A 27086-nucleotide genomic window follows, 5' to 3' on the forward strand; every position below is an offset into this window, starting at 1 on the left:
CATTCATCCCTCTATTCATCCACCCATCCATTCATTTATCCAACGCACCATCCAACCATCCATCCATCCCAACATTTGCCAGGGGCTTTCCTGATACCAGGCATGTTGCCAGGCTCTAGGACCACAAGGAAGAATAGAATATGGTCTATCCTTTCAAGCAGCTCAGTAAAACAAGCCTTTAACTAAAATTCACCTTCTCCAGGCTGAATTAACATATTTCCCTTATTTGCTTCTTTGAGTCATTCAATTTCTAAGGATGGGCATTACTATATGCGTGCATATTTTATTATTAATACTTCAATACTTTACATTTTCATGGTAGCTTTGAAAAACTACCAAATAGAAATATTCTAATGTTCAGCCTGGCTCTAAATGTATTTTTAAACATCCTCTGAGGGTACATTTATACTAAAATACAAGTTCTCTTTGTTATAAATAGACTATTCTCGAAGTTTAACTTCAACACGGAGAAGATAATTACAGCCACACACATCGAACAGAGTACCACAGCTTCCGGTATTTGAGGAAGGTGGTTCGGCTCGAATTACATATAATTACAGGTTAAGAAAATTAGTTACTCTCACCTAGAACAGTATGACCTGTACAGCAAGCAGAGATGAACAAAAACTCCTATTCTGAGCTGACTGGTGAATAACTCACTGCGTGATCCTGCACATTACTTCATTACAGAAATCACATCGATGTGGTCAAGAGCACTGACGAAAGCAAACCTCTTCAGCTCAAAGCCGCACATCGGGAAAAACAAACCCAAGTGAAACCCACACAAAGCTTATCGGCTTCAGAATCAGAGAGGAGAGTGCAGCGGAGAAGATGCTGCATTCATCGAAGGAGCACCCACCGTCGGGCTTTGTTTTCAGCAAAATGACCTTGATAATACGAATCAGAATGACCTGCCTCATGGAATGTGTACGCTATAAATGATTAACGGCAGCGAACACGCGATCACAGCCCATTGTCCTGTCCAAGGCCTGCTCGTGTGTGTGCGCGCACACACACACACGCGGGGGGCCTCCCCCAACAGTGTCCGCCAAGTCACTGCCGTGTGTGTCTTCCGAGGTTTGCTTTACTTCTCAAGCTAGGACTACGCGTGGCGCTTCACCCTGGGCACTTGCTCTTATACCGTTTGTCCTGAAGAGCATGTTTAGATATTAAAAAAAGATACGTACATCGCTTTCCTAATTTCCCAACTCTCCGTTGTGTGGTGTGTTCACATTTTCTCTGAGATTCGTCTACATTTATTTTTGTGAACCGTCTTCTGCTTCCAACTCCTAGAGGGTCAGGTGTTTGCATCGTCTCGAGATCTGCCCGTATTATGCGCGGCAAATTCGCACTTATTAATAATGTCGGTTTTAAAAGAGGTTTCACTCTTCAAGTGATTTAATAGGCCCATCTATTGAAGGCCACTGTGAGTCGTCTCCTGTCGCTTCCCTGCCCCGGCTGCCCTTGTCCCGCCTACCACTGCTGCTGCCCCCACCTGTTCACTGGCTTCCCGGCTCTGTTCTTAATGTCCAGCTATACATCTGTTCACATTTAAAGCATCAAATGTGAGGTCACGTCATCAACCTCTTTGAAGCTTATTGATAGCTTCACAGTGACCTTCAAACAGAACGTGTTTTGATGCAACCAAGGTCCCAAGGGCGTGGCCCCTGGCTCCTGCTAAGCCCTGTTCTCAAGGTGGTGACTCGGTGTCCCCAAAGGGTGAAACCGGTTCCTGATCAGCAAAAAAAAAACCCTTTGCTATTACAAGGTTTGTAGCATATAATAGGTGCATAATAAAGGCTTGCTGCAGGACTAAATAGCGCTGGAACTGGGGACGACTGGATCGATATGCACGAGATGGAACACTGGATGAGACATGGACAGAATCACCACTTTTTAGTAGCTGTCAAGCAGTTGGTGGTTACTGTCCAGGAGGACTGAGCTTTGAGGACCACAAGCCACTGTCAGAGCTAAGACTTTTTTACCCTTCCCAGTAATCAATTCATCAGTAACTCTTTCATTACTTTTCCTCCCTAGTGCAATGATAATGAAAACATAAGGTTGAGAAACACTGCCCCATGGCACTGTTCTCTCCCCTGTCTCCCGGTTCCTGGTGCTCCGGCCACCCTGCCCACCAGCCCTCAGCTGACTTCATCTCCGGGGTTGGTACACTCGGCTCCTGCCCCAGACCCTGCTTCCTTTTCCTCAGTCTTCACATCTCAGCTCCCACGTGTTCATTGTAAAGATGCTCTTCATGACACCCGCCTATCTAAACCAGGGTCCTTATGGGTTCCTTCCCAGTGTGGATCCCAACCTGTCCTCCTTATTAGTTTACTGTGGTTTCCCCTCCCTCCTGACCCCGCTAGCCTGCAAGCCTGTGGAAGAGGGCCACAGCATTCTGCCCTTGCACTGCACCCTATTGCCTCGTATAACTTCAGGGACACCGATGGTGCTCAATAAATGCCTGTTGGCTCAATCAACTAGGAAGTCTGGAGCTAGAGGAAATGAAGTAGACTTCTGAGAGATGAGAGATGGGTTAGGAATAGGCACAGCTGCTTTTCCCTTAGCAATTATTGAGTGCCAGATATTATACTGAGCCTTGGTGCAAGGAAGCTGAGAGGAAGGTATGAAGAAGTGATCATATGTGTCAGGAAGGCTTGGTGGTGGACACCTTCATTTCCAAAGAGAAAACGTAGTAATAAGTAGGTTCATTCATTCATTCAACAAAAACACGTTCAGTGTCTACTATGTGCCAGACCCTGTAGGGAATGTAATAGTCACACACACACACACACACACACACACACATGAGAACATATATATGAAAAAAGAAAACATAATATTTTTCCTCAACGAAGTTCAGAGTGAAAGAAGAGAGAGATACGTTGACCAGGAATCAGACTTTGTAATGTTATTTTTAAAAGCTGAGTCAGTGAATACACACCCAACCTTTGGAGTACTTATCTCTGGGTAGTTCAGTGATGGGTGATCTGTATTTTCTTCTTTAATTTTCTCTATTTTTCAAATTTCTTATCAAGAATAAATACTACTTTCATAACAAAAATGTGTTCATATATATGTATGCGTATGTGTCTAGTACAAGAGAAAAAAGAAAATCAATATACGTGCATGGATATAGTAATTCCCAGTTTATAATGCACATAGTACCAAGAGATGCGCTAAGATCCCTAACGTTTATTATTTTCAACATTAATAATTCTAGAGAAAGGGAAGGGATGTGAGAGAAAGAATAATTTTATAGGCTATTTTCTAGCTTGTACTTAGAGCTGATTTATGAAGTGCTCCTTGAGTAATAAAACAAAGGTTATAAATCATTAATTTATTGTGCTAATAAGAGCCAAGGGCTTTAATACCATTGTCTTGTCTTAGAAGATGTAAAAAAAGTGGAAGGTGCTTAAAACTTTAACAGTTTCTTGCTCTTACTTTTATTATCTTTTCTCTACTGTACTATTTTAGATTAATGAAATAATAAATCTTTCTTCCAACTGATTTTATTTAATGTTATGGTAAAATGTTAATCTTGCGATTCTCAGCACTGTAAGAGGGGCTCCTTCAAAGATCATATATTTTACGAAGACGCGCCATGAAATCTAGGCCATCCTGTGAAAAACACACTAGTGATGATGGTAAAGAAAATAATTCTTATAATTTTTTTGTTAGTGAACCAACACAAGTAGGAAAAGTATATTTCCTTAGGATTTGGGGTTTATCGTTTGTGAGAGCCCCTTGTTATTTCTCTCAGGATCTCTGTCCCGATCTCCGTGTCTCACACACACGCGTGCACACGTGTGCTCTCATGTGCATACACGCGCACACACGCAAGACAGTAGCTACCATATCGTGTGGGTAGTTGGGAGGAAGCTGTAGATCCCATTCTGTTTCTCCCTTCCTGCCTGTCTAATCTTGAGTAAGTCACCAGAAGTCTTCCAGGGTCTGCCTTCTCATCCTGACGCCATGTCAAATTCTCTCAACTTCTTCCATAGTTCCCAGCAACAGTTATCGTGAGGCCCTGCTTCAAGGGAGCCCCACCTCACAGGACTCTTTCTCTGCCTTTCCACAGAACTTTCCAAAGCCCTCAGAATCTGTCTGAAAGGACAGTGAAACTTCACCGCAAAAGCTTTCCCAAACGGGGGCCAGCCATTCCCCAGCGCTGACTTTGCCTGTGCTCCGAGCGTCTGTGTTCGGAAACGGCGCCCCTGGCAGCGCTTGGACTGACTCTGACAGATTTGTTTCTCCCTTCGTCATCCCACCAGATGGCTTTAAAATGAATATAGCATTCAAATAACTACACAGAAAAAATCATCCTATAACCAGTTGATTCATATAAAATGTGTGAAAATCATATTATACCATTTATTTTTCCACTTAGAATTAGTAGTTTCAAAAGTTTTCACTTTACATAAATGACATAACATAGCAAAACAAGCATGTTCCACATGGGCCTAAGTGCCTGCCAGTCACTTTTCTGTGGTGTGGGGAAATCAGGGCAAAAAGTGGTGGATTAAATGTGCATAGTTTTGAAGGGATTATTTTCAAAGGCGCCTGAAAGTAGGACTAAACTGAAAAATGTACGTATTTAGATAGAACAGATAGATATCTGAATAATTGTTAAAAACAAACAATGGAAGGTTAGTAACTCGAGGCTCCATGCAACTTGTTTTCAAACTGTGACTTAATTCAAATTCTTTGTATTTTTTCCACAAATGAAGTAATCTGAAGATGCTATTCCATCAAGAAAATGATATCTGGTGAGACACAGAAAACTGAGATCCTGGAAGAAATAAGGGGCTCTCACAAAAGTACCGGAAGTCAGTCATACTAAGTCTACTCAGAGTACCTCCAGAACTTTCCATTCCTCCTCGAACAACTGGTGTAAATCCTCTGGGGAATAAGGATGAGGCTCTGACTAGGCTGCCATATTTTTTAAAACATATCATTTAATTGTCAACATGAACAAGAAACCACCAGCAAGTAGGACTCCTTGGCAGCCACCACCACATACTGATCATTTTTCACTTATGTTCAAAATAAAAGCACCTGATGTGAAGGCCACGATGTTGAGAATGTTAAGAGAACAGCATCACAAGCGTTTGCCAAAACTCGTGGTGACCAGTTGGAATCATGTGACAGGAGGTGGAAGGCTCCTTCGAGAAGTGAGGGCTAGTGGTGTACAATACACAACAGGTTACTTATTATTTGAAGGTGAAAATGCTCTAGAGTCAGTGAAATTGACAGATCTTTTCATAAATGCTTGGAGTAATTAATTTGACCCTATAGAATATTCCATTTAAATTGTATTTATGGGGCGGTATCAAATTTTAAAAATAATTCTCAATTACAGAAGTAATTTATGAACACATTTATCTTGTAATCAGAGGCAGACTACACTTCTGACTATCATCTCAAAAAAATGCCCTAGATATTATCACTCTTGGGTTTTCTTCGTGAATTATTCCAGATCATAAACATTCTTAAATGTCTGTGTATCTGTATAAAATATATAGTTTGGCAGCTTCTTAGGGGTCAAGACTTATCCGCTACCAACTACCGCGCTTCCTCCTCTGAACCCCTGTGCTGGGGACGTGGGAGCAAACTTGACGCACAAAAATCCCCAGGAATGGGGAGACCTCAGCAACCTTATAGAAGATGTGCGACCTGAGGGACGAGACTAAAGCAGAGAGGAGGGAGCAAATGTTCTGGAGAGGCAGGGAACGCCGGAAAGTTAGACTATGGCAGGGAGCGAAGCCTGGCATCCTGCAGACTGGGGTTTACCAAAACGGCTTACGAGGGCTATTCTCAGACCGCCTTCGCTCAAGTCGTGAGCTGGAAGCCAGTGTTACCTTGACTCCATCTCCAGGAGCATCACCCAGAATTGTCTTCGTCCCCTGGGGCTGCCTGGGGACGGCCGGAGCAGCGGCTCGGTCTACGACTGATTCGTCAAAGCCTTGCTGAGAATCCTCACTTGATTCCAGATCTTCCTCTCCAATTTCTCTTTCTTTTCTTGCTCTCCCTTTTCTGCTTCTCCTCCTTTTCTTTCCAAGATGCAGTGAGGAAGGGGAGTCCAAAAGTGCTGTGCTGCTTAAGGGCCCCTGGCTGACGGTTTGGGTAAGAAAGACTGGGATAAGAACCGGCCCCCCAACGGGATGTAGTCAGTGCGACTCCTTCAGCTCCCAGGTGAATTATCAACATAAAAAGACGCGAGCTGCAAGCCGCAATCTGCTCAGACTAATAAAGGAATCTATAAGTGCGTTTGATCAAAGCTCACGCTATGATGCAGACTCTGCTTTCAAGTCCTGTCATCTGAATAAAAGGGCTTCCGATGGTTACATTAAAAGATATAGATCGAGTTAAATGCAGTGGAAAGAACGCAGCATAGCAAGACGTAGATGCCGGTCTCAGCAAAGCAGCCTTTCCACTGACACCAAACATGAACCGCACCTAATACCTCGATCAGTGTGCCCATCTGCAAGACTCTGTTTCCTCATATCTAAAATGAGGTCATTACCGTTCACCCTGCCGACTTCCCTTTTTCCGCGTACAGTTGTTATTAGGTTTAAATCAAATAAAGCCAAAGCTCTGAATAGTTGTAACACTCTGTAGATGAGAGGAATCATCATGTCTAAAATATTAAAATTTCCAGTGCCTCACACACTGACTCCAGACCCACAACTACATGGAGAATAAACAGCACGTGTGGATCGGAAAACAAACCCAACAGCACCGAAGGGAAGACGTCTCTCTCCGTACCTGAAACAGAAGGAGATGCCACGGAGTTGCTACAATGTACAAAAGTGGGAGAATAGGAGGCTAGGACCCCCTGCTGACGTCGCAAAGCTTCGGCGCACAGAGTCTGATTTATGTAAAGGGGCGTGGAGGCAAACCCCCGACACCTCCAAGACCCATCAGAGCGACAAGAAGATCATTGTATTTTTAGTTCAGAGAATTGAATTTCTAGCTAACGCTCTATGCAGTTTCACACAGCAAAAGATGGCTCTGATCCCTGCTGTCTCCTAGCACTGCTTTTGAAACTATGGAAAAGAATGACTATTCATTCCTGCTAACGATTCAGAGCCCAAGGATGAACACTGGCTGCTTAATACAAACATGATTGTGACTCTTAGCAGTTCGGGAGTCATGCTACAGAAACAAACAACAAGCATCCATTAGGACCTTACTGTTGCTTCAACAGCTCCGCATTCGGTTGGTCCTGATGAACCACCCAGAGGAGAATCATAGCAACTCTTCCTGCAAGTACCAACACGTTTCGAACAAATGCTGGGTGGTTGGTTAAACATTTGACTTCTGATTTCGGCTCAGGTCATGATCTTAGGGTCATGAGATTGAGCCCAGCATGGGGCTCTGCATTGGGCATGCAGTCTACTTAAGATTCTCTCCCTCTCCTCTGCCCTTCTCTCAATTAATTAATTTAAAAATTCTTTTGCTCTCTGACTAGCATAAAAGTATAATAGGAATAGGCTTTATTTCTATGAAGTCAATGATTTGTCTTATAGTATAGAGTATATGTGAAGTTACATTTTGGAGAAGCTGAAGAAAGCATGTCTTTCCCTAACTATTCAAAATGGAACACACAAGCAAACATGCAGCAAAAGATGGATTTATTTATTTCTTTTGTCCCGTATTTTTAGTCTCCTTTGCGGAGTGAAGGAGTGAGGAAAATAGACCAGTGCAATGAAATGGGAACCCGTTCCCATTTTTTATTTTGATGCACTTCTTCAAAGGTCCAATGTGTGTTCCAATGTAATACCAACCCCAGCTGCAATTCTGAATATCCCAGCACACGCAGAGTACAGAAGGAACGGCAGCTGCCAGGGGGCATCAACTGCCTCCCCGTTGCCACTGTGTGTGACCCTGTGCTCTATGCCTGGACATCAGAGGACTGATGGCGTCACACACCGTGCTTACCCCCTGCTGGGGAAGGCCCGTTCCAGATGCCCTTACCTTTTCTCTACAACTCAAGCCTCCTTTCAGTATTAATAAAGCATATTATCCTAATCTGTATTTTTTTTATTTGAGAGAGAGAGAGAGAGAGAGAGCAAGAGCATGAGTGGGAGAGGCAAAGGGAGAGAGAGAATCTCAAGCCCACTCTGCGCAGAGTGGAGCCCGACGTGGGGTTTGCTCAGGGTCCTGAGATCACGACCTGAGTCACCGAGAGTCGGACAACTGACAGATGTGCCACCCAGGGGCCCCTCTGTGAGGATTCTTTAAAGGGAAAAAAATACAACAAGAAAATCTCAGAGTTACGTGTTCAGGCACCATTACTACCCGAAGACTTACTTAAAGATCCCGGCAATGACGCAGTCGCAATGACGTCAGCTTCCCGCGAGTCTGTTGAACCGTTCTGCTGTGACCCACCTCTCCCGCGCCCAGCTCCAGAGTGCTGAGGGACCCCGTTCCGTGTTAGTGACTCCCCCTCGCTCCCTTTCTCATCCAGCCTCCGCGACTCCTCCAGGCCGCGTGCGCCTCCGCCTTCAGACTATTTAAAGCTCATCTCCATTATTAGTTGAAAACAAAGGAAAGGTGAAGAAGATAATAGAGAGAGACTAGGTGGGACAGGCAATGAAGTCATCAGTCATCGGTCTGACATTCGAGTTCCTCGTCCCTTGCCGCAGGTGCACGAGGTGCCAACGTCAGCCCCGCGGTCCCCACCAGTGTCTTCTGAGTCAGCGCCTCACATGTCCAGCCATTCTGAGCCATCGGAAGGGAAGCCGTCGTCTTCGGCCTCATCCGTTCTCTGGTGTTGTGTCTTGGAGATGCCCCACTGCTTTGCAACACTGTATTTATGGTGGATTTTGGTAATTATTAGGCTTTGCCAAAGCGCTTAGCCGCCAAGCTTTTTGCTACCTGAGCCCGTGCTGTTGCTTTATAGCCAGAAACATCCAGGGACTCCTGCTGTCTGGGGCTTTCTTCTGATTTCCATTCCTGCGTCACTATGACCTTCTCAAATGCTTTCTAGTTTCAAACCCCCTGTTCCGCACACTGGTCACGGATGGCATTCTGATATTGCTTCAGGTGCTGAACAAAGTCGGAACTGTACCCCACTGTTTCTGGGGAGCCCCCCCAGGCTATTCCATCTCACGTTAGTTCTTCCTTCTGGAAGGAGGTGTGCTCTCTCCCGCGGGCCCCTGGACTCTGCCCACCAAGCAGTCACAGGACAGAATGAATGTTTCCAGTCAGAAGATTTTGCCACGGAGTGAGGTGGAAGGGACAGCGACCTTCTCCGCGTGTGGCAGCTGAGAAGCAGCAAACAGGGGCTACACAGCCCTGGACAAGCCAGGAAGTGGGTTTGAAGAACACGGACCCCCCTACCAGCGAGGGGCCAAGAAAGCAGCACCCTCACCTGCTCTCCTTTAGCTCCCTCAGAAAGCCTGAGTGACAGAGGTGACTGTGACACACGGGCAAACATTGCAGCTGTGCCGAGAAAGGAGCCTGGTGGCTCCCCGCACGTGTCTGCCACCACACCGCGACCAGGGGGAGTCAGAAGGACCCACGTGTTTCCAGGGACTCTGTTTAGTGTCTCGTCTTGCCAAACACATCAGAGTTTTTGCCAGGGAGCCTGGGGCACCCACAACGACTCAGCTCGCCCATCTAAACCCTGAGCCGCTATGTTAGTCGCGCGCTGGTCACTCACCTGCCAGCCTTGCAGTCTGCACCGCTGGAGAACAAGGCGACACTTCTCCTCGGCAGACAGCGGCTGCATCGCGCCCGGGAGCGTATCGGCCAATGGCTTGTACCTGTGAAAAGCGGCAGAAACACGAAAGCCGTGACTGAGTTTGTCAAGCAAATGCTTCTGTTCAACAGGGTCGTCTCTGCCACACGGTTTCTTAAATCTTCCCCAATCCCCACCTGATCCTTCGAGCCCCCAGATCTCCAGCCGCTGTGCACTTAACATTGTCCAACCGTGAAACGACCCTCTTCTGTTACGTGGAGAAAGATTTTTTAAAAATAAGCCAAATATATATTTCAATCCTTTAATGTATGTGTAACGCTCTTAGCACGGATTGATGGAAACCACTTAACAAAAGAACACTGAAGAGAAAAGAAATTCCTAGTTTTCATGTAAATATTTAGAATGCTCTGAAAAATATACCTCTTAAGAAATCTCAGGATTCCTTATGACCATTTGAAAGTGAATCTAGATGTAGTTAGAATCTATGATAAATGATAAACATGCAGAAGTTTTACTGAAGTGAGAGGTAGAGTAGCTTCTCCCCATTATGTTACGTATCGAGCATTTTAAATCTTCTAGAAGGACATTCATTCATTTTTTTGAAAGTTTCTCTGAATAAGTGACTGTCATTCCCTAGCTGAAATCCATGGCAATATAATGGTTTTCTATGGATTTTTTTTAAATGCCTTTCAAACTTCTATCAGCCACTTAAAAAATCTATGTAAGATTTCCCTTGCATGCAGGGTATTTAACCTGACATGGAAGTAAAACTGCATTAGAAGACGGAGGAAGAGAAGGAGGCAGAGGAGGAGGAGGAAGAGGGACAGAGACAGAAGAAACAGGCAAGGATTTGTGTAACTGCATTTAGTTGCCCTGGTTTATAATTCCCACGTTGGGCTGCTCCGGGAATTTAATGCCAAAAGGTAAATCATTTAAGTTCTCTGTGACTTTCTGTAAAATATCTTAGCTTTCCATCTAAAGTTTGTGGCCGCAAATTCGGCAACTTCTAAAATGAGTTGTTTCCTTAGAGCACGGAAGGAAGGAAGCGCATCGCCTCCACGTCTTTATCCACCAGGCTCCCTCCGAGCAGCTGGGAGAGGACGGGGTGCGTGCCCCCCGACAGCCACACCAGAGCGGGGCACCCCTCTGAAGTCCTGCCGGCGCCACCCCGCAGGGAGGTGCCCGCACCGTGGGCAATGCCGTAGTAACTGTGGGTCTGGCGTAGAACGCACGCCGAGAACACACACCTATTTTGAGTGTTTCAGTCGCAGACCTTTATTTTCTTTCTTGCGTGCTCAGCATTATCACCACGCACTCAGCTGTTCGTTGTCCGGGCTGAGAACGACCCTACACTTGGTAGCCGCGCTGGACAGACGAAGTACATCAACATTAGCCCCAAGCCTTTCTTCTCATACACACATTTTTGCTCCTGTATCAAATTCAGGGTACCAGAGGGTGTAAAGTAGCAGGCAGCAGAGCCTGAACATGAAAATTCCAGTGCCAGAGGCGAGGATGTGAAAAATCTTGCTCATCATTTGATCACACCGAATGGACTGAAATCATCTGTGGAGTACGGAAGCATTCAGTGATTTTTTTTGTTTTTATAAGAGGCAAGAATGTGACTTCCTGCCCAGTGGGCACTGGAGTTGGTATCTATCTTTTCTACTGGTCTTAGTGTGTGGTTGTTGCAGAAGAGACGAGGGTGTCTTCAGGGTAGAACAGAACAGAGAAAATGGGTAGAACGGGGTGTGTGTGTGTGTGTGCGTGTGTCAAGAGCCGGGGCTGGGAGTATCCTGTGCAGAGGCAGTGGAGTGGACCCCCCAGAAATGCGGGTGTGTAACACACACACCCCGTTGTGAGCAGACACAGATTATGGAGAAACCGGATGGGGGACCTAAACACAGCCTCGGGGTCTAACCTTGCAGAGACCTGCTTCGAGGCCCTTGGTCGGCCACGTCACAAGGAATCCCCCCTCTCAGTCCCACCTGCATGCGTTTTTAGGATGTGACACGAATTCTGTATTGTATTAACAGCCAAGTCTCATTCCCATGGGTCCTCAACGTGGGTGAGCTTCCCTAAGGGATGGGCACCTCTGCGCATTCCACGGTCTGCTGGATTGCCTTTGCATGAGGCCAGTACTAATAAGAGATGGGAGACCAAGAAACCGGGCTGTGGCGGGGGGGGAGTGACATTTCTCACACACTGAACAGGACCACGGGGCTTTTCATACTGCTCCCAGATGCAGGAGGCCTGCATGGTAATCTTTTGACAGTGAGAAAGCTGACAGTCACAGAAATCAAGGCACTTGCCCAAGTTCACACAGATGACTTTATGGGTTGAACTGCATCCCCTGAAGATAAGTGGATGTGACTTTCCTTGAAAATAGAGTCTTTGCAGATGTCATGCATTTAAGATGAGCTCATTAAGGTGGGTCCTGGTCCAATAGGGTTGTTGTCTACCTAGGAAGAGGTGAGTGCCACTTACAGACAGGGACACACAAGGAGAACGCCATGTGACAAGGGAGACAAGTTGGAGGGATTGGGCTTTGAGCCAAGGAGCACCAAGGGTGACTGACCACACCCGAAGCTGGACAGAGGCCACGAAGAGGGGCAGAGCCCTGCTGACACCTTCCTTTTGGGACTCCCAGGCTTAAGAACCATGAGAGAGTGCGTGTCTGTTGGTTTGAAGCCCCCCATTTGTGGTGCTTTGTTAGGACAGCCCCGGGCCCCTGAGAGAGATGGTAACAGTGGCTGAGCAGGGATTTGAACCCAGGACCACGTGACTCCAGAGGCACACTCTCGGCCATCACCGACACGATGCAGGCAGGAACCAACAAGCCCCCAGCCCCAGATACCTAGAGCAGGAAAGAAAGGGCTGGAGCGTGAGAGACAGAAAAGGTTAGAACTCAACATCATCAGCAGGACACCGGCCATGCAGCGATCAGAATTCTAGGTCCTCTGACCTTTGAGTGACTGGGCCTCTGACGGCAAACTAGAGCTCAGAATGAAATACAGACTCATTCAAGCGCTCAGGAAAGCCAGCACGTTCCTACCATTTAGCCAGACTTACACAATGAAATGAAATCACTCAAATTATCTTTTTATTCTCTTACAATTGTCTCATTCTGGAGCTCTGCTAATTATCACTGAGAACTGAATTGACATAATTCAAGTATCTGAATACAGTATTAACAAGTCAGAACAAAGATCTTACACTGGGTGCTTTTTTTCTCACTTTATATTGTTCTCGTGACACCTAAAATGGTATAATTCTGACATTTCAACTGAAAAGACAAACACATCATCTCAAACAGAGTGAGGTACTCTATTTTAGAGTAATTAAAAACATCTTGTCTTTTGGAATGCAAGAGTCATCTGCAGGTGGTGTCACAGGTCGATCACTGAGCTAAAACAGGATCTCACAGAAATTCTACCCTGGGGCCGAGGGGGAACAACGAGCCTGGGGCAGAGCAGGGGTGCTGAGCACAGGGGTCACTGGACACGGGACTTTGCAGCTTCCATTCCCTACACCCTCTCAGCCTCTGTCGTCCAAGATGAGGCCACCTTGACCCACCCAAGATCTCTGTGTTCAGACCTGTGCCTAGAGTCAGAGATCAACTGACTCGAAGATGTCAACGTCAAGTTTCCTCAATAGCTCGCCGTTGCCTCATCCTGGTTTGGGTTGAAAGCAATGACTGGGATCGAATTCCATGTCCAGAATCTGGGTCCCGGGGCTCATTCAATCAATCGACCAATATGAACAGCAATATTGACTGAGCAGAAAATACACACATGGAATGCAGCAGGGGACAAGTCAGATGAAAACCCTTACATCCTATGACAGAGACAGAAGGAACAGAAACATAAATGAGGAAGGATGTCAGATACAGCGAGAGAGATGGAGAAACACGGGACAGGAAAGGTTTCGCTGAGAGCACGTATGTGACGGCGGGGAAGGAAGCGGCGGAGCTCTCAGGGGAGCGGGGATCCCGGTTGAGGGAGCGGCAGACCCCGAAGCCCTGTGCGGGGCTCGTGTGTGCCTGTGTGACCACTGCCCGGGCAGCGAATGTGGCTGGAACAGAGCAGGCAGAGGAAAGGTGCAGGGGACAGAGTCACAGGTAAGGATGTGACCTTGCTGGGGACTCTAAGGACTCGGGCTTGGACTCTGAGAGCCCCGGGGAGCGGTGGTTTGAGCAGACAAGTCCTACGATTTGACTCCGGAAGATCACAGAGCTGCTGGCCTGGGAGTGGGCCTGTGAAGTGGAGAGCGGGAGGGAAGCAGCTGCAGTGGGAGGAGCTGGGTGCCTGCTGTCCACAGTCGTGGCAAACAGCAGGGTCTCCTGATGGACGGATGTGGATGAGGAGGGAGGGGAGCGGCACCTGCGAGCTGGAGGACAGAAGCGAAGTCCGCGGAGACGGAGTGCACGGGGAGACAGCGCTTCCCTGCAGCAATGCGGCATAAACCAAAGGGCGGTGGTCAGCGCCACGGAGGGCGGCCCCAGGAAGAATTCTGCTGGAAGCCCCGAAGGACGTGGACACAGACGTCAGCCAACACCCAGACACAGATTCACGGCCGGTTGCCAGCCGCTCTGTTGGGGTCCGTTTTGCCTGTCACCACTGCTGCCTCCTGCCTGGGACGGCGCTGACCGTCCAGGGGACGTCCTCATGCTGGGTCCTTGTGTGTCCCCGAGGCCGAAACCAAACCCTGTGTCTCACTTCCCTTGTGAATGCATCTGCCGACTTCGACTTCCCTTCCTCCAGCCCGCCCACAGCCCAGATGGCCAATACTCGATGAAGTGTGGGGTTTCGTGGTGAGTTCCAGCACAGTTACCAAAAAATTCTCTAACCTGCACGCTAGTCACTAAGTACTTTCTTGACATCAAGGATTCAAGTGTAAGAACTCACACCACTGAGCATAGGATGACTCCGAAATCGTAGCAGACATCACGGTCCCTGACAAAATCGTGGGTGGAAGGACCACACTGTCCATGGTGTTCATTCGGGGGTCTCTCTAGTCTCAGAGGGGCAGGTTGAAGTGGAAGAGAGAGAAGAGCAAACAACTGAGACGCGTACAGCAGAACCCAACGAATGTGATGAGATTAATATTTGTCTTTCCCAAAGTGGTCACTCCTTCTAGCTTTAAGGAGAACTCGGACATCCTATTTCTTGTGAACTTAGAGAGAGAATAGAGCTATGGAGTGACCACCGAGTCAGGTCAAACAAAGTGGTGACTCTCAGTTGACTCCTGCAAGAAGCCGACCATGAAACAGTAGAATCACTTCCTTAGAAAGATCCAAGATATGTGTATCCAGCCAACGCTTACAAAGAAGAAAACAAACAAAACAAAAACCCAACCACCTCAGATGCTCTTCTCTGAAACGCTCTGTTTGCTGAATATGGACTCGTCTCTTCACGCTCAAGCACAATTCTGCTGTGGAAGTTTTGGTCCCAAGCCGCTTAAAATTCATTCTATTCAGCAAATATTTATCGAGCACCATTACGAGCAAGGTGCCCCCCAAGAAATGCATGGGCTACCAAGACGGGCAGAGCAACACTTTCATTTGACTGCATATGCTCGTGTATGATGTTTTTGGCCAAAATTATATCTCAGAAAAGATGTGGTTTTCTTATTTCAAGACCTCATGAAATCTTCTTCTAATGGACATATTTTACTTAAGTCAGGAACAACAAAATAATGTGTGGGGAGCACCATTCACCTCACCCCTCAGGAACTGGACCGGATAATCCACAGAGAGACGGGACATTGCTCAAGCTCTAGAGTGGAGGCCAGGAGGGAGAGGCAGCCAGGAAGAGCAGAGGACGGAGGGGAAGGGCAGGACGGCGGGGACTGGGGCTAAGCAACTGCAGAGCGGCCAGGCGAGGGAAGGCTGATCTGAATGCGGTCAGGCTAAAGGTGAAAGCATGTCAACACTGATGAAGAGTGGTGGTGGCTGACCAGGGAATGCAGGGACCTGGACGAAGAGGGACAGGGATGGCCCCAAGACCTCAGCAGAGGGTGGGGGGGCACAAGCGCTGGGCTCTGCTGGCTCGCAGCATAAATAAAGGAAAAGGTCCAAAGCTCAAGGGGGTAAGAGAACCAAGCAAAGTGTTTTGGGCATTTTGTTTTTCAGGGTCAGGGAAGAACCACAGAGCCTACAGGCAACATTTATAGAGATATACAAAGCCTACATTCTATCATGCTTATTTTGGGGGTACTGCTGTTTTTCTCCAGATTATTTTGTTCGTTCATGTTTAGCTCTGATAGGACAAAGATGTGGTTTCTTCTAGAACCATTTCCTGGCTACTTCCCCACAGGGCACTGCGGGGCTCCTCCACCTAGCATGCTTGCCAGAAATGTGGCTCTCCGTCTACAGTTAGATAGGGAGGCATTTCACTTGTTCTGCAAACTTGCCGGGACAGCTCATTTTGCTCCTCATATGCCTGCTCTCACAGCAAACACAGTGCAGGTGCGGAGGGGTGATTTTCTAGCTATTTGGGGCTAATTTCCAGCATTCAGAATGCTGAGTGGTGGGTTGAGTGTAACAGCTGCCTAGCAACGGGACTGACATACATCATGAAAATAGTGAGAAGTAGGAAGAAAAAGGAGCACAGAGGGCTTGGGGGAGAAATAAAATCTATTTCGATGTGGGGGGAGCGGAGAAGAAAGAGAAATGAGGCAGAGAGAGACAGGATTTGCAGAAGTGCTTTTCAACTAAAGGGGAGCACTTTTTTTTTCTTTTAACGAAAAAGATGTGAAAGCAAAGAGAGAAAGTTGCTAAAAATCGTCATTCACACAAAAATGCATTGTGTTTCCCAAGCGGGCACATTTTTCCTCCTCTTCCCATGACTTAGGGTTTAAAGACCCCATCTCCCATGTCCAGTGTTCGTCCCCTGAACTCTCCGTCCTGTAGGGGGCCGGCTCTGCTCCCCCACAACCGCCCGGCAAGTACACCGTTCAGCCTCCCGGACGGAGCCTTTAGCACGTGCACCTGCCCGTCACTCGGCCTGGTCTTCCCCCAGCTTCCCACGGCTCCACTGCCGGCCTTCCCACATTTCTTTGCACCTGCTGTGCCTTCTGCCTGGAGCCTGATCCGTGTCCCAGTGCATCACCTGTGTCCACATACCCACAACGCTTCCTGTATATTCACAGGAAGGACAGGAAGGGGACATTAGCTGCATGTTGCAACAGCTTTTGGGGCCCCCTGGACTGTGCAGGCCTGGAATCCGGACTTGCGTTTATGTTCACATCTTTGGGATCAACATTAAGCTTATCAGTGCTCATCTGGAACTTCGTATGACTTAATTAAGGGACAAAGACACTATGACAGGCCCAGGCGTCCTGCTTATGCCAGTGGTCAAGACTGACTTGCCCTCTCTTTCCAAATTACGGCAAATAGGCCACTCCTCTTTAGAGACATGGGTGTGCCATTCAAAGACACGGTGGCATTTCACATTTCCTTGTGCCTCCTGGTCAAGAGCCCCGAGGAGGACAGTTCTTGGGAAGAGTGGGGAGGTGCTGGGAGGATCTGCCCCCCTCTGGACGTCACCCCACAGCCCAGCCAGGCCACCTGCTGGCAGGGCGAGGGGCCTCCCACCCTGCTGTGGGTGGGTCTCCAGGGTTGGAAATGGAGCAGGGGAGCAGGAGAGACGGAGGGCGATTACAAAGTGCCTACAAATTCCAGGTGTGATGACAGGTTATCGCACATCAACACGGGATCTCACAACCCCAGGATGATGTCTGCCAAAGCCATGTGACACCTTCAGTTAGTTTGTAGCAGAGCTAGGGGCTAATCTGGCCTTTAGTAAGCGACGTGGGAGATGAGCTAAAACCAGACACTTGCCCCTTTTGTCTCTGGACATGAGAGGATAAAGGTGTCCATCACACAGGATAATACGTAAATGAGGAATATTACTAAGACATGCAGGGAAAAGCCAGACCCCATGGTAGTCCCTTACAGTCACATATTCTGCATTGGGGTTATTCCCTCTCTCTCTCCCTCTCTCTAACCCTCTCTCTCAATCTCATTGTGGTGGTGAGTATTGCTTCTGTTACTATTACTTTAACAACATTATGCTATTACTTTAATGCCATCACAGCCATCATTGTTAGGCAGACACTAAAACACAGCACCCAAAATTCACTCAAAGTCTGGCTCGCACACCACTGCTGGTAGAGACCCAGGAAGAGGAAGGAAGTGGCGTGGAGGGGTGAGGGGCTCTTGGAGCTCCCGAGTGTTTACTGGACCAGCCCAGAGGCTCGGCAGAGCCCTTCCCAGCCACCGGGAAGTCCGCAGCTGAGTGCGGCTCTCCGCCTGCGAGCTCTAGGGAAGGGTTTGCTTCAGCTCCAGCTGCGACTGAGCCGGCCAGCGGACACATGGCTGGCCGGCGTGGGGAGGGTGGTGGGTGTGAACGCCGCCAGAGATTCGAGATTCATCCACTCCATGGTAGCCTCCTCCCGGGAAGCATCTGGAGCCCAAGCCTGCGGCAGAGCGGCCGGCCCGCCCGGAGCCACGGCCTTACCCAGTGGCTCTCATTCATGCACTCCGTGTCATCAAGCCGGGGTTCCCACCCCAGACAATACGGGAGGTGAATAATAAAAAAAAAAAGAATGCTAGACTAGACCTCGGCTCCTGGGATTAGCCAGTACCCCTATGCAGATAAAAAATGAATTCAGAACATCTGCTAAGAATTTCCATGACAATGCTCTCAAGTTCTCTTCCTTCACGCTCGTCCCTCCATTTCATTTTAATTGCGCGATGTAACAGCGTTCTGTGTATTCAATAAATGGATGAAAGGGAAACACTGAAAGAGAAACGTCCCGGAGTGAAACGTACCCGGAGTTCCATTTCCGAAGCAGCCTGTGCAGCCCTACCATTGATCTCACCAGGTTTAGATTCACTTCTGATACAGCCCTCGGGTGTTTTCCTACACAGAAACCCCACCGGTGCATGCCCAGCACTCCAGAGCCATCTTTCATGGGGACACTGAAGACCCTGCCCTTTGGGGGTGCAGAAGTTGTAACAGGGCTGAAATAATGGTGCAGGCAAAGGTCCCAGTGCTGCTGCTCCTGGCCTCGTGCCACACAGCCAGGAAGATGCTGAGCACAGTCAGTGCGGGCACTGAAACTTCTGTGCTTGCGTCCTTCCTCCTCCGTATGCTGCAGAATTGACTGGCTCAGCCATCCCTTGCATTTCTCAGGTACAAGAACAGCTTGTTGGGTTAAACTGAAAAGAACAGATGTTCACTGGTTGTTCAAGCCGTTAAATAAGAGACCTCTTTAAGCTATGCAATTTGGGTAAAATCATCCCATTTCTAAAGCAATTTGCTCCTTAAGCAAAGACCCAACAGGGTCAGTCTGACCAACCAATCTTTTGCGTAGGGACAGAAAACCAAGGCAGGTCAATTTATTTGTTAGGAATATTTGTTATTCCATTATTTTCTCTCCCTACCAAACAGAGGGCAATTCTTTCCCTTGGACGTGATTAAAACATTTTGTGGAGATTGGTAGCTAATGCCAGTTTTACTATTTCAATAAGCTTATGCCTATTTCAGACATCCAATTCAGTTACTTACTGCCATACGAACTTGCTGTTCAGAATGTCATTGTCGTTATGACTGGAGAGCAGATCACAAAGGAGAATGACTACGATCTTCACGGGAACAGTCTGGCCCTGCACCTACATCATACTATTTCAATAACAATGAAACTTTCTTTTGAACATCTATTTGAAAGTGTGTGACAGGCTTGAACGATGACTTGGAGATCAGTGTCTGGACCTAATTATGTTTGTTAATTTCAGAAAGGATCACAGTGATCCCTGGACAACACGGGTTTGAACCGAGTGGGTCCACTTACATGCAAATTTTTTATAGCACGTTTTTCCTTCTGATTTTCTTAACATTTTCTTTTCTCTAGCTTGCTCCCTTCTAAGAATACAGTATATAATACATATACAAAATATGTGTTGATCGACTCTTCATGGTACCAGTAAGGCTTCCAGTCAATAGGAGGCTGTTCGTAGTTACACTTGGGGGAGTCAAAAGTTATGCTCAGATTTTGACTGCATGGAAGGTCCACGCCCCAACTCCCACACTGAGCATGTTCAAGGCTCAACTGTAATTATATTTTTTAGAACCACTTTGCTGAGGTATGGTTGACAAAAAGCTGTACATTTTTACCGTATTTAACTGGATGAGTTTGGAAATCAGGATAAATCTGTGAATTCATCACCACAAACGATGCCATAAATATACCCATCCCCTCTGAAAGCTCCTCCCACCCTCTTTAGTTTTGCTTATTTACTTGTGAATGGAATATGTAATGTAAGATGTGCCCTCTTAGAAAAATTTTAAGTATACAGAGTACTGCCAGCTGTAAGCACGATGATGTACTGTAGACCCCAGGACCGACTCACATTGCAGACCGACACTTTGTGCCCTTTGACCTTTCCCTCCCCATTCCCCCCCCCTCCCCCGCAGCTACCAGCCCACTCTCGGCTTCTATGAGCTGGACTATTTTGGGTTCTACACGTAAGTGAGCTCATACAGTGTTTGCCTTTCTGCATTTGACTTTTTGTGTTTCTGCGAACCTCCAGATTCATCCATGACGTTACAAACGGCAGAATTTCCTTCACTTTTAAGGCTGAATAAGATTCCACTGTATTTAAATACTGCACAGAAATTTTGATTTAATTTATCTGTCACTAATAGGTACTAATATCTTTAATTAAAGTTTTAATTCAAAAAAAGACATGATTGGGGCACCTGGGTGGCTCAGTCAATTAAGTGTCTGACTCTTGATTTCGGCTCAGGTCATAATCTCAAGGTGGTGAGATTCATGAAATCGAGCCCCACGTTGGGCTCTGTGCTGGGTGTGGAGCCTGCGTCGGACTCTCCCCTTCCCCCTCCCTCTGCCCCTCCCCCCACCGCTTGCATGTGCACGCCCTCTGTCTCTCTCAAATAAATAAATAAAATCTTCAAAAGAAAGACATGATTAAAGTTGGCATCAACTAATGCTCTGTCTCTCCGTGCCCACTAACATATCACACACCTCTGACATAGCCCACCCTTAGAAGTGCTGGTTTATATGGTTTTTACCTCTTACACTACTTCCTTTGAGGATTACAAATTAAAATTAACACATTGTACGATACTTTGGCACTGGAAGCAATGGTAAATGAGACATCGTCTCGTCTTTGGGTATCCTCTCTGTTGAATGCTGGACATTGTTGAGTGGACCCCTGGAAGTTACTTAATTTTATAGAGGTGTGAAAACTCATGGCTTTCGACTAAGCTGTTTTACAGCTCTGCAGGACTAGAACATAAGCCGAGGGAAACTGATAACAATGCAGATAATCCCTGTCCAGAGCAATGCAAATGATGTTTGCCTTGGCAGTGCAAATAAATTTTGTCAGTAGAGAAGATAAATCTCTATAAATCAGATTTTCATTTGAACTGGCTTTAACATCTTATTAGTTCCCTCTTTTCATAAGGAGCTGAGTAAAATCTTTGAGATGTTTCATCTTTGTACGAGAGTCACGATTTTACCTTTTTTGAAAAATAACACTTAGGCACGAACTGGTGCGGGGGTTGAGAATCGGCAGCGACGGGTTTGCGTCCCAGCAACAGTCAAACCCAATTCACTTCTCCGTCCCAGGATGGTCCCCAACCTCTGCAATTCAGGCTCTGTTTCCAGACGCATCACTTTATCGAGACATCATGTGTCAAGATCACTACCATTTTACATGTCAAATCCAATCACTGTATTTCAGGGCTTTTTCCTTCCGCCGCACTTTTCTATTTTCAACAACCTGATCGCTCTGTAGCACCTGATACCACCGACTTCTCCCTCCTGGAAGTGGCTTCAGTAGTCCTACCATCCCGAGGCTTCCCTCCCACGGGCCCCTGCACCCCAGTCTCCCTTCCCAGCAGCCCAACCATCCCACTACCAAATGTGTGTGCTTTTCTGCACTTGCCTCTGGCTCTCCTGGACCGTCTTCCCTGAGCGATCTCAGATACACTCAAGGCTGCAACTAGCATTTAGGAACTAATGACTCTAAATGTGTGTGTCTATAAAACACGACCAGCACCTTTCTGAACTGCACGCCAGTATGCTGAATGGCCTGCCAGAGAGCACAGTGTGGGTCTCCCAAGCACACCAGAAGCCCAAAGGGTTCCTCGTCCCACGCCTGCCACATACTCCCCATTGACCCTGCTCCACGGGCTCCACCACATGTCCACCTCCCCACCAGTAACCTGGAGTCCGCCGAGACTCGCTCCTCCACGTCTGGCCCTCTGCTTCATCTCACTTAAATTCTCTCCATAAAGCCTCACCTGCTTCTTTCTCAATGACTGTAATCAACAGGGCCCTGAGTACACCTGCCTTGCCCTGTCTACTCAATTTTTCATACTGTTTGACTCCCCAACGTCAGCACAGGCGTCCTTCATGACGCAGTCCTTACTTTGTCTTTTCCAGGTTAAACACCTCCCAGCCACTAGGCTCACACACTTCTGCCACACTAAAATGTATTAAACTCACCATTCTTCCTCACTGTTGTGCTGCTTCCCCACATACTTGCATGGACAACTGCCTTTTGATTTTCTTCTGGTTAATTCTAAGTGGTCTTCAAACCTCAGCTCGATGTCAACTACTCCAGGAAATCTCGGGAATCCCCTCCCTGGACACGTACACCACGTGGTCTAGAGGTCGTCTGCACCCAATTCTACCACATCGCGCCACACTGTCCTTCTTTATTTCCCTAGCTTCCGAGACAGAATGTTCTATGCGTTCCATATTCTCACCCCTAAAGTACCCCGCAGTATCTGACATGTTGAAAACATCCAACAAGTTATTGTTGAGTGAGCGGGCCAAGGAAGCAGAAGGAGAAAAGAGAAATGAGGAAGTGGGAGAAAAAAAAAATTTTAATGAATATTTAAATATTATTTTATATATAAATATAGTTAAATCTATAATATTCACACACAAATAAGTATATTTATTTATAAGGCAAATATAACTGAATACTTTTAAAATATTTAATATTATTTTAATAATAACTAAAGGATATTGTTTTCTGGTTACCATCCCCTTATACCAATGTCTAAAATCCAGTGACTGTACTATCACATAGCATATGTTATTAGTCACCAAGGTGAGGGCACAATTCCAGAGCCAGTCATGTCCCTGTTTTTACTTCTCACATAAGGGATTTGAGCATTTTTGGCTCCCTGGTCGCCCTCTCCAGCTAGGGGTGACCGGCGGGGCTCTCGCCGACCCTCGCAGAGGCAGTGAGGAGGCAGGGCTGTCCTGGCAGGGGCAGCGCGGGGCGAAGCAGCAGGTGTGGCCTCGAGGAGGCGTCGGCTCTGCAGACGGTCCTTCCCCAGGCCGCTGTCCCTGCCCGCCGTGCCCGCCAGTACTCTTTGCCTCCTAGTCAACTGCTTAAAAGTTTTTCAAGGGCTCCCTTTTCCTCAGATGCTGCTGCTTCTACACGTTGAGACCGAATGATATTAAAAGAAGTCTGTGGCCAATTTATTTAAAACCATTTTAAACGGTCTAAAAACAGGACTGCTGAGTAGATGAGCTTCAGGGAGGGTGACAGAGAGACCAACTTGAAGCCTACGTTTCTATGTAACGCACAATACGTGTGTGGCTCTGAACGGTACAGCCTGCGTGTGGGCACGGCTCTCCCTTAGGGACGGAGAAGACGCAGGCCACAGCTTCACGAATTCAATCCCGGACCCTCCACCTCTCCCACAGATCGATGCAAGTGTTTGCCCAGGGCTGGTGGTCTTGGAAACCCTCTCCTGCTGCCGGAATCACCACCTATCAAGTGCGACATCCATACACGTGCGAGGTTTACAAGAAACCCGCCCTCGCGAAACATTTGAGCTCAGTGCTTGCTCACCTACGCTGTTCTTGGACATGGCAGTCAGCATTAAGTGGTGACTCTCCTTACAGCACTCCTTCGAGGGCATGGAGTGCCTGACTGCAGTCTCTTCCCTTCCCTTTTCCCTCGTCTCATTGTATCTTTCGAAAGTTCTTCCCTATCATGCACGCCTCGATCCGTATGTCTGGTTCTCTCTACCGCACAAACCCTTGCGGTCACAGTTCCGATCGGCTTCACGTCCCTGTGGCTTGTCTGGGACGGTGCTCTTTGGTTTTCATCTACGAGCCTAGCCATCATCTACTGACTTCAGATATACATACTCAATAGCCATTAGCCATCGGTACCGGAACCCACCGCATCCAAACCAGCCTCCTTCTCTTCCCTCGACACCTGCTTCCCTTCTGCTTTACTTATCTCAGTTATGGGCGGCACGACCCAGGCTGTAATGCAAGCTAGACCTCGGGAAGCCTTCCTCAATCCTCACCTGTCTGAAGCCCTGTGCTCACAGTCACTAAGCGATACTATTTTCATGTTCAAAAAACTTCGGTTTTCTTATGTGTCTTTTCGGTCCATTCGATTTTCCAGTGTTTTAACTTTAGCTCTGATCATGTTCACTTAAAACAAAACTCCACTTAGCTGCTAGAAGTGGTTTTTAACTGGAGGTGACTTTTCCCTCCCGGGGAACATTTGGAGGGTCTGGGGACATTTCTGGATGTCATGATGGGGGTGGGGTTGGGGAGAGTGCTCCTGGACTCTGGTGGGTAGAGCCCAGGTACGCTGCCACATTCTATGATGCATACATCAGCCCACCACCACAAAACATGATCTGGCCCAAAACATCAAGTGTCAAGGTTGAGAAACTATGCCAGGGAGATCTGGCTCAGGGGTTAGCAACCTTTTTCTATAAAGAGCCATTTCTATAAATGTTTAGGTTTTGTGGGCCATAAATTCTGCATCACAACTACTCCGCTCTGCCTTTGTAACACCAAAGTGGCCAAGGACAATGTGCAAACACATAGGCGTGCTCGCTGCCAGAGAAACTGTATTTAATCAACAGGCTGCTAACTGGGTTTGGTCCATAAGCCACGGTGTACTGTCCCCTGATCTTACTTAAAAGAAAACAAAATTACATTATTTTCCTGTTTCTAAACATTTAATGCTTATTAGCTACAGGATAAACTCCCTGTTTCGTATCCTAAAATACATTGGCCTTGCCTTTCTTTCTGCTATCATTTTCTTTGCTTCCTCTTTTTCTTCTTTGCTTGTTCTGAGGTTACTGCAGTAAGAGTGTCTTTCCCCATACACCATAGGATGCTTCTCAACCCTTCGCTTTAATGAGATGAATCTCTCCCAACCTCGGTCTCATTCTAAGTCTGAGGTTTCCCCCATCATCTCCTTCAATAAGTTTATTTCTCATCATCACTCAAGACTCCTCTAGGAATTCCTTATGATCGCTTCCATCTGGTGAGATAACAGGCTTTACCCCCAGGATCTGACGATAAGCCGCAGTACTTGAAGACTCTGTGACTCCAACTCAACCGGGAGGTACTCTAGACGTGGGCAAGACTTTCTCATCTTTGTGTCCCCAACACTCAGAACGGCTGCAGGTAGTCTGCAGGAACTTGGTGTTAAGCCTAATGAATAACTTTTAGAGCAATGTCTCTGAGCTTCCATCTTCTGGGTCTTTAGAGAACACTTGGCTAAGATTTAGGGCAAGAAATAAAATAACATTTTGAGGGAAATAAAGTACATGTATACTATAACATTTTACTTTGTTAGATCTTATTTATGATTCCTGCTTTTCTTAATTTTAAATACTTCAATAAATAAATAACGTGTGAGAATCCTGAGAAAATGTAAGAATCATACATATAGTTCATATCTTTCAAGGTCTGTCTTCATTAGGACATTTGTTTCTTTGAAAGAGATAAATTACTGAAACATATCTATATATCTACATTTATATCTATAATTTCCCTGACCGCTGGAACGGAATGGCAATAAAATATAGTAAAGGCCAGAGGTATTTGCTTAAATCTTAATTTTTTGAGCCTTCTTCCTATACATGTCTGATAAATGGTTATAACAGTGTTTGCAGGTAATGGTTGCTGTAAAGGTTTCTGAGATAAAGGTACTTTTTAAAAAGCATATCCTCCTATTCTCATTACTTATTAATTTTTGGAATGTCTTAAGAATTTGTTGATGTCTCAGGGTTTACCTGTGTTAAAGTACTGGTCGATAGTCAATAAGAGAATAGGAGATTTCCTCTAAGTCTTGAAATTCTACTGTGGGCAAAGCAGGTGGCACTTTTTTTCTTAAGCCAAAGCATTTTTTGGCATGGGTTGGGGGGCAGAATGTTCATAAGCCTGTTCAGAATCCTGTACATAAATATGCATTTCTGACCATTTTGGTCATAGAGACGTCCAACCCATGTATTCCCTAAGAATAAGAATGAAAGTCATCAGCTTCCTGGACAATTTCTAACGTGCTTAATTTTAGCTTAATTAAAATCTCATGCACATTCAAACAAATATAGTATTCGCCTCCACTTCCTATCCAAACTCTTGTCTAGCATCATCATTTTATAAAATACCAGCTGCTCTATGTTAATTTTTATACAGAAATACAAGTCTGTTTAGGAAAAATTAGTATACATAATCTGAATAATCAAAGAAGAGTGTATCATTATCTGAACTATCACAGTTATCTTTAAAAAATACACTTTTTCAAATAATACCATCATTTTAGGGAGTTCTCTGTTTTAAGAACCGATTATAGGTGCTCACAAGATAGCCCGGGAACAGTCTAACAGATAGAGTACCCATCTAGTAGGAAGCCAATATAAAAAACAAATTCACAGATTTCTGCTTTCACGTCAAGATGGGGGAAGAGTGACTGGTCTTACCCTCCATCCTTAGACAACTAAAAACTGGACAACATACGTGAGACAATGGTTCTCAGGGCACACACTGAACACCAGTCAGGGAAGGTAGTGATCCCTGAGAGAACACAAATGAGGTAAGCCCTAAAACCTCCCAGTTTACTTCATGAGGGAAGATTCTAGACTGTGGCCCAAAGAGGGAGCCCAAGTGAAGCCCAAGGCTCTCCCTGAGTTGAGGAGATGGCCCTGGAAGATGAGGGATGCCGAGGTAGCTTCAGCTCACAGAGAAGATAGTCTGAGAAGAGAGAGCTGCCCCAAGACAAGATTCCTGAGGTCTTCAGAGCCCCACTCAAGTCTCCAGTAGAATACTGTTACCACATGAGTCCCAGAGAAGAACTACCCAAATGAAGTAGAGAATACCATCTGAGGGCAAAGATAAGAAACAAGTAAGGCTGTTCCTATCAGCCAGAGTGAAAAATTCCACAATTTATGGGGCACTGGATAGAGAAGTCAATTATTTTGCATAATTAGTATGACATAAGGAGCCCTAGACTACATACTGGTCTGGTTCTACCTAGCAAAACATGAGAGAAAAACCTCAAAACAACAAA

The 27086-nt window shown here is 46.5% G+C and overlaps 1 protein-coding gene across 1 annotated transcript in view; it reads right to left on the reverse strand.

Annotated features, from left to right (window-relative positions):
• MYO16 (myosin XVI) overlaps positions 1 to 27086 on the reverse strand; it is a 466166-nt gene that overhangs the window by 87082 nt on the left and 351998 nt on the right. Inside the window, exon 28 of the mRNA XM_026493590.4 lies at positions 9671 to 9773. Within this exon, the coding sequence (XP_026349375.3) occupies positions 9671 to 9773 (103 nt within the window). The remainder of the gene's footprint in view (positions 1 to 9670; positions 9774 to 27086) is intronic.

This window comes from Ursus arctos, unplaced genomic scaffold (genome assembly GCF_023065955.2).
Source record: "Ursus arctos isolate Adak ecotype North America unplaced genomic scaffold, UrsArc2.0 scaffold_10, whole genome shotgun sequence".
NCBI classification, from domain to species: domain Eukaryota; kingdom Metazoa; phylum Chordata; class Mammalia; order Carnivora; family Ursidae; genus Ursus; species Ursus arctos.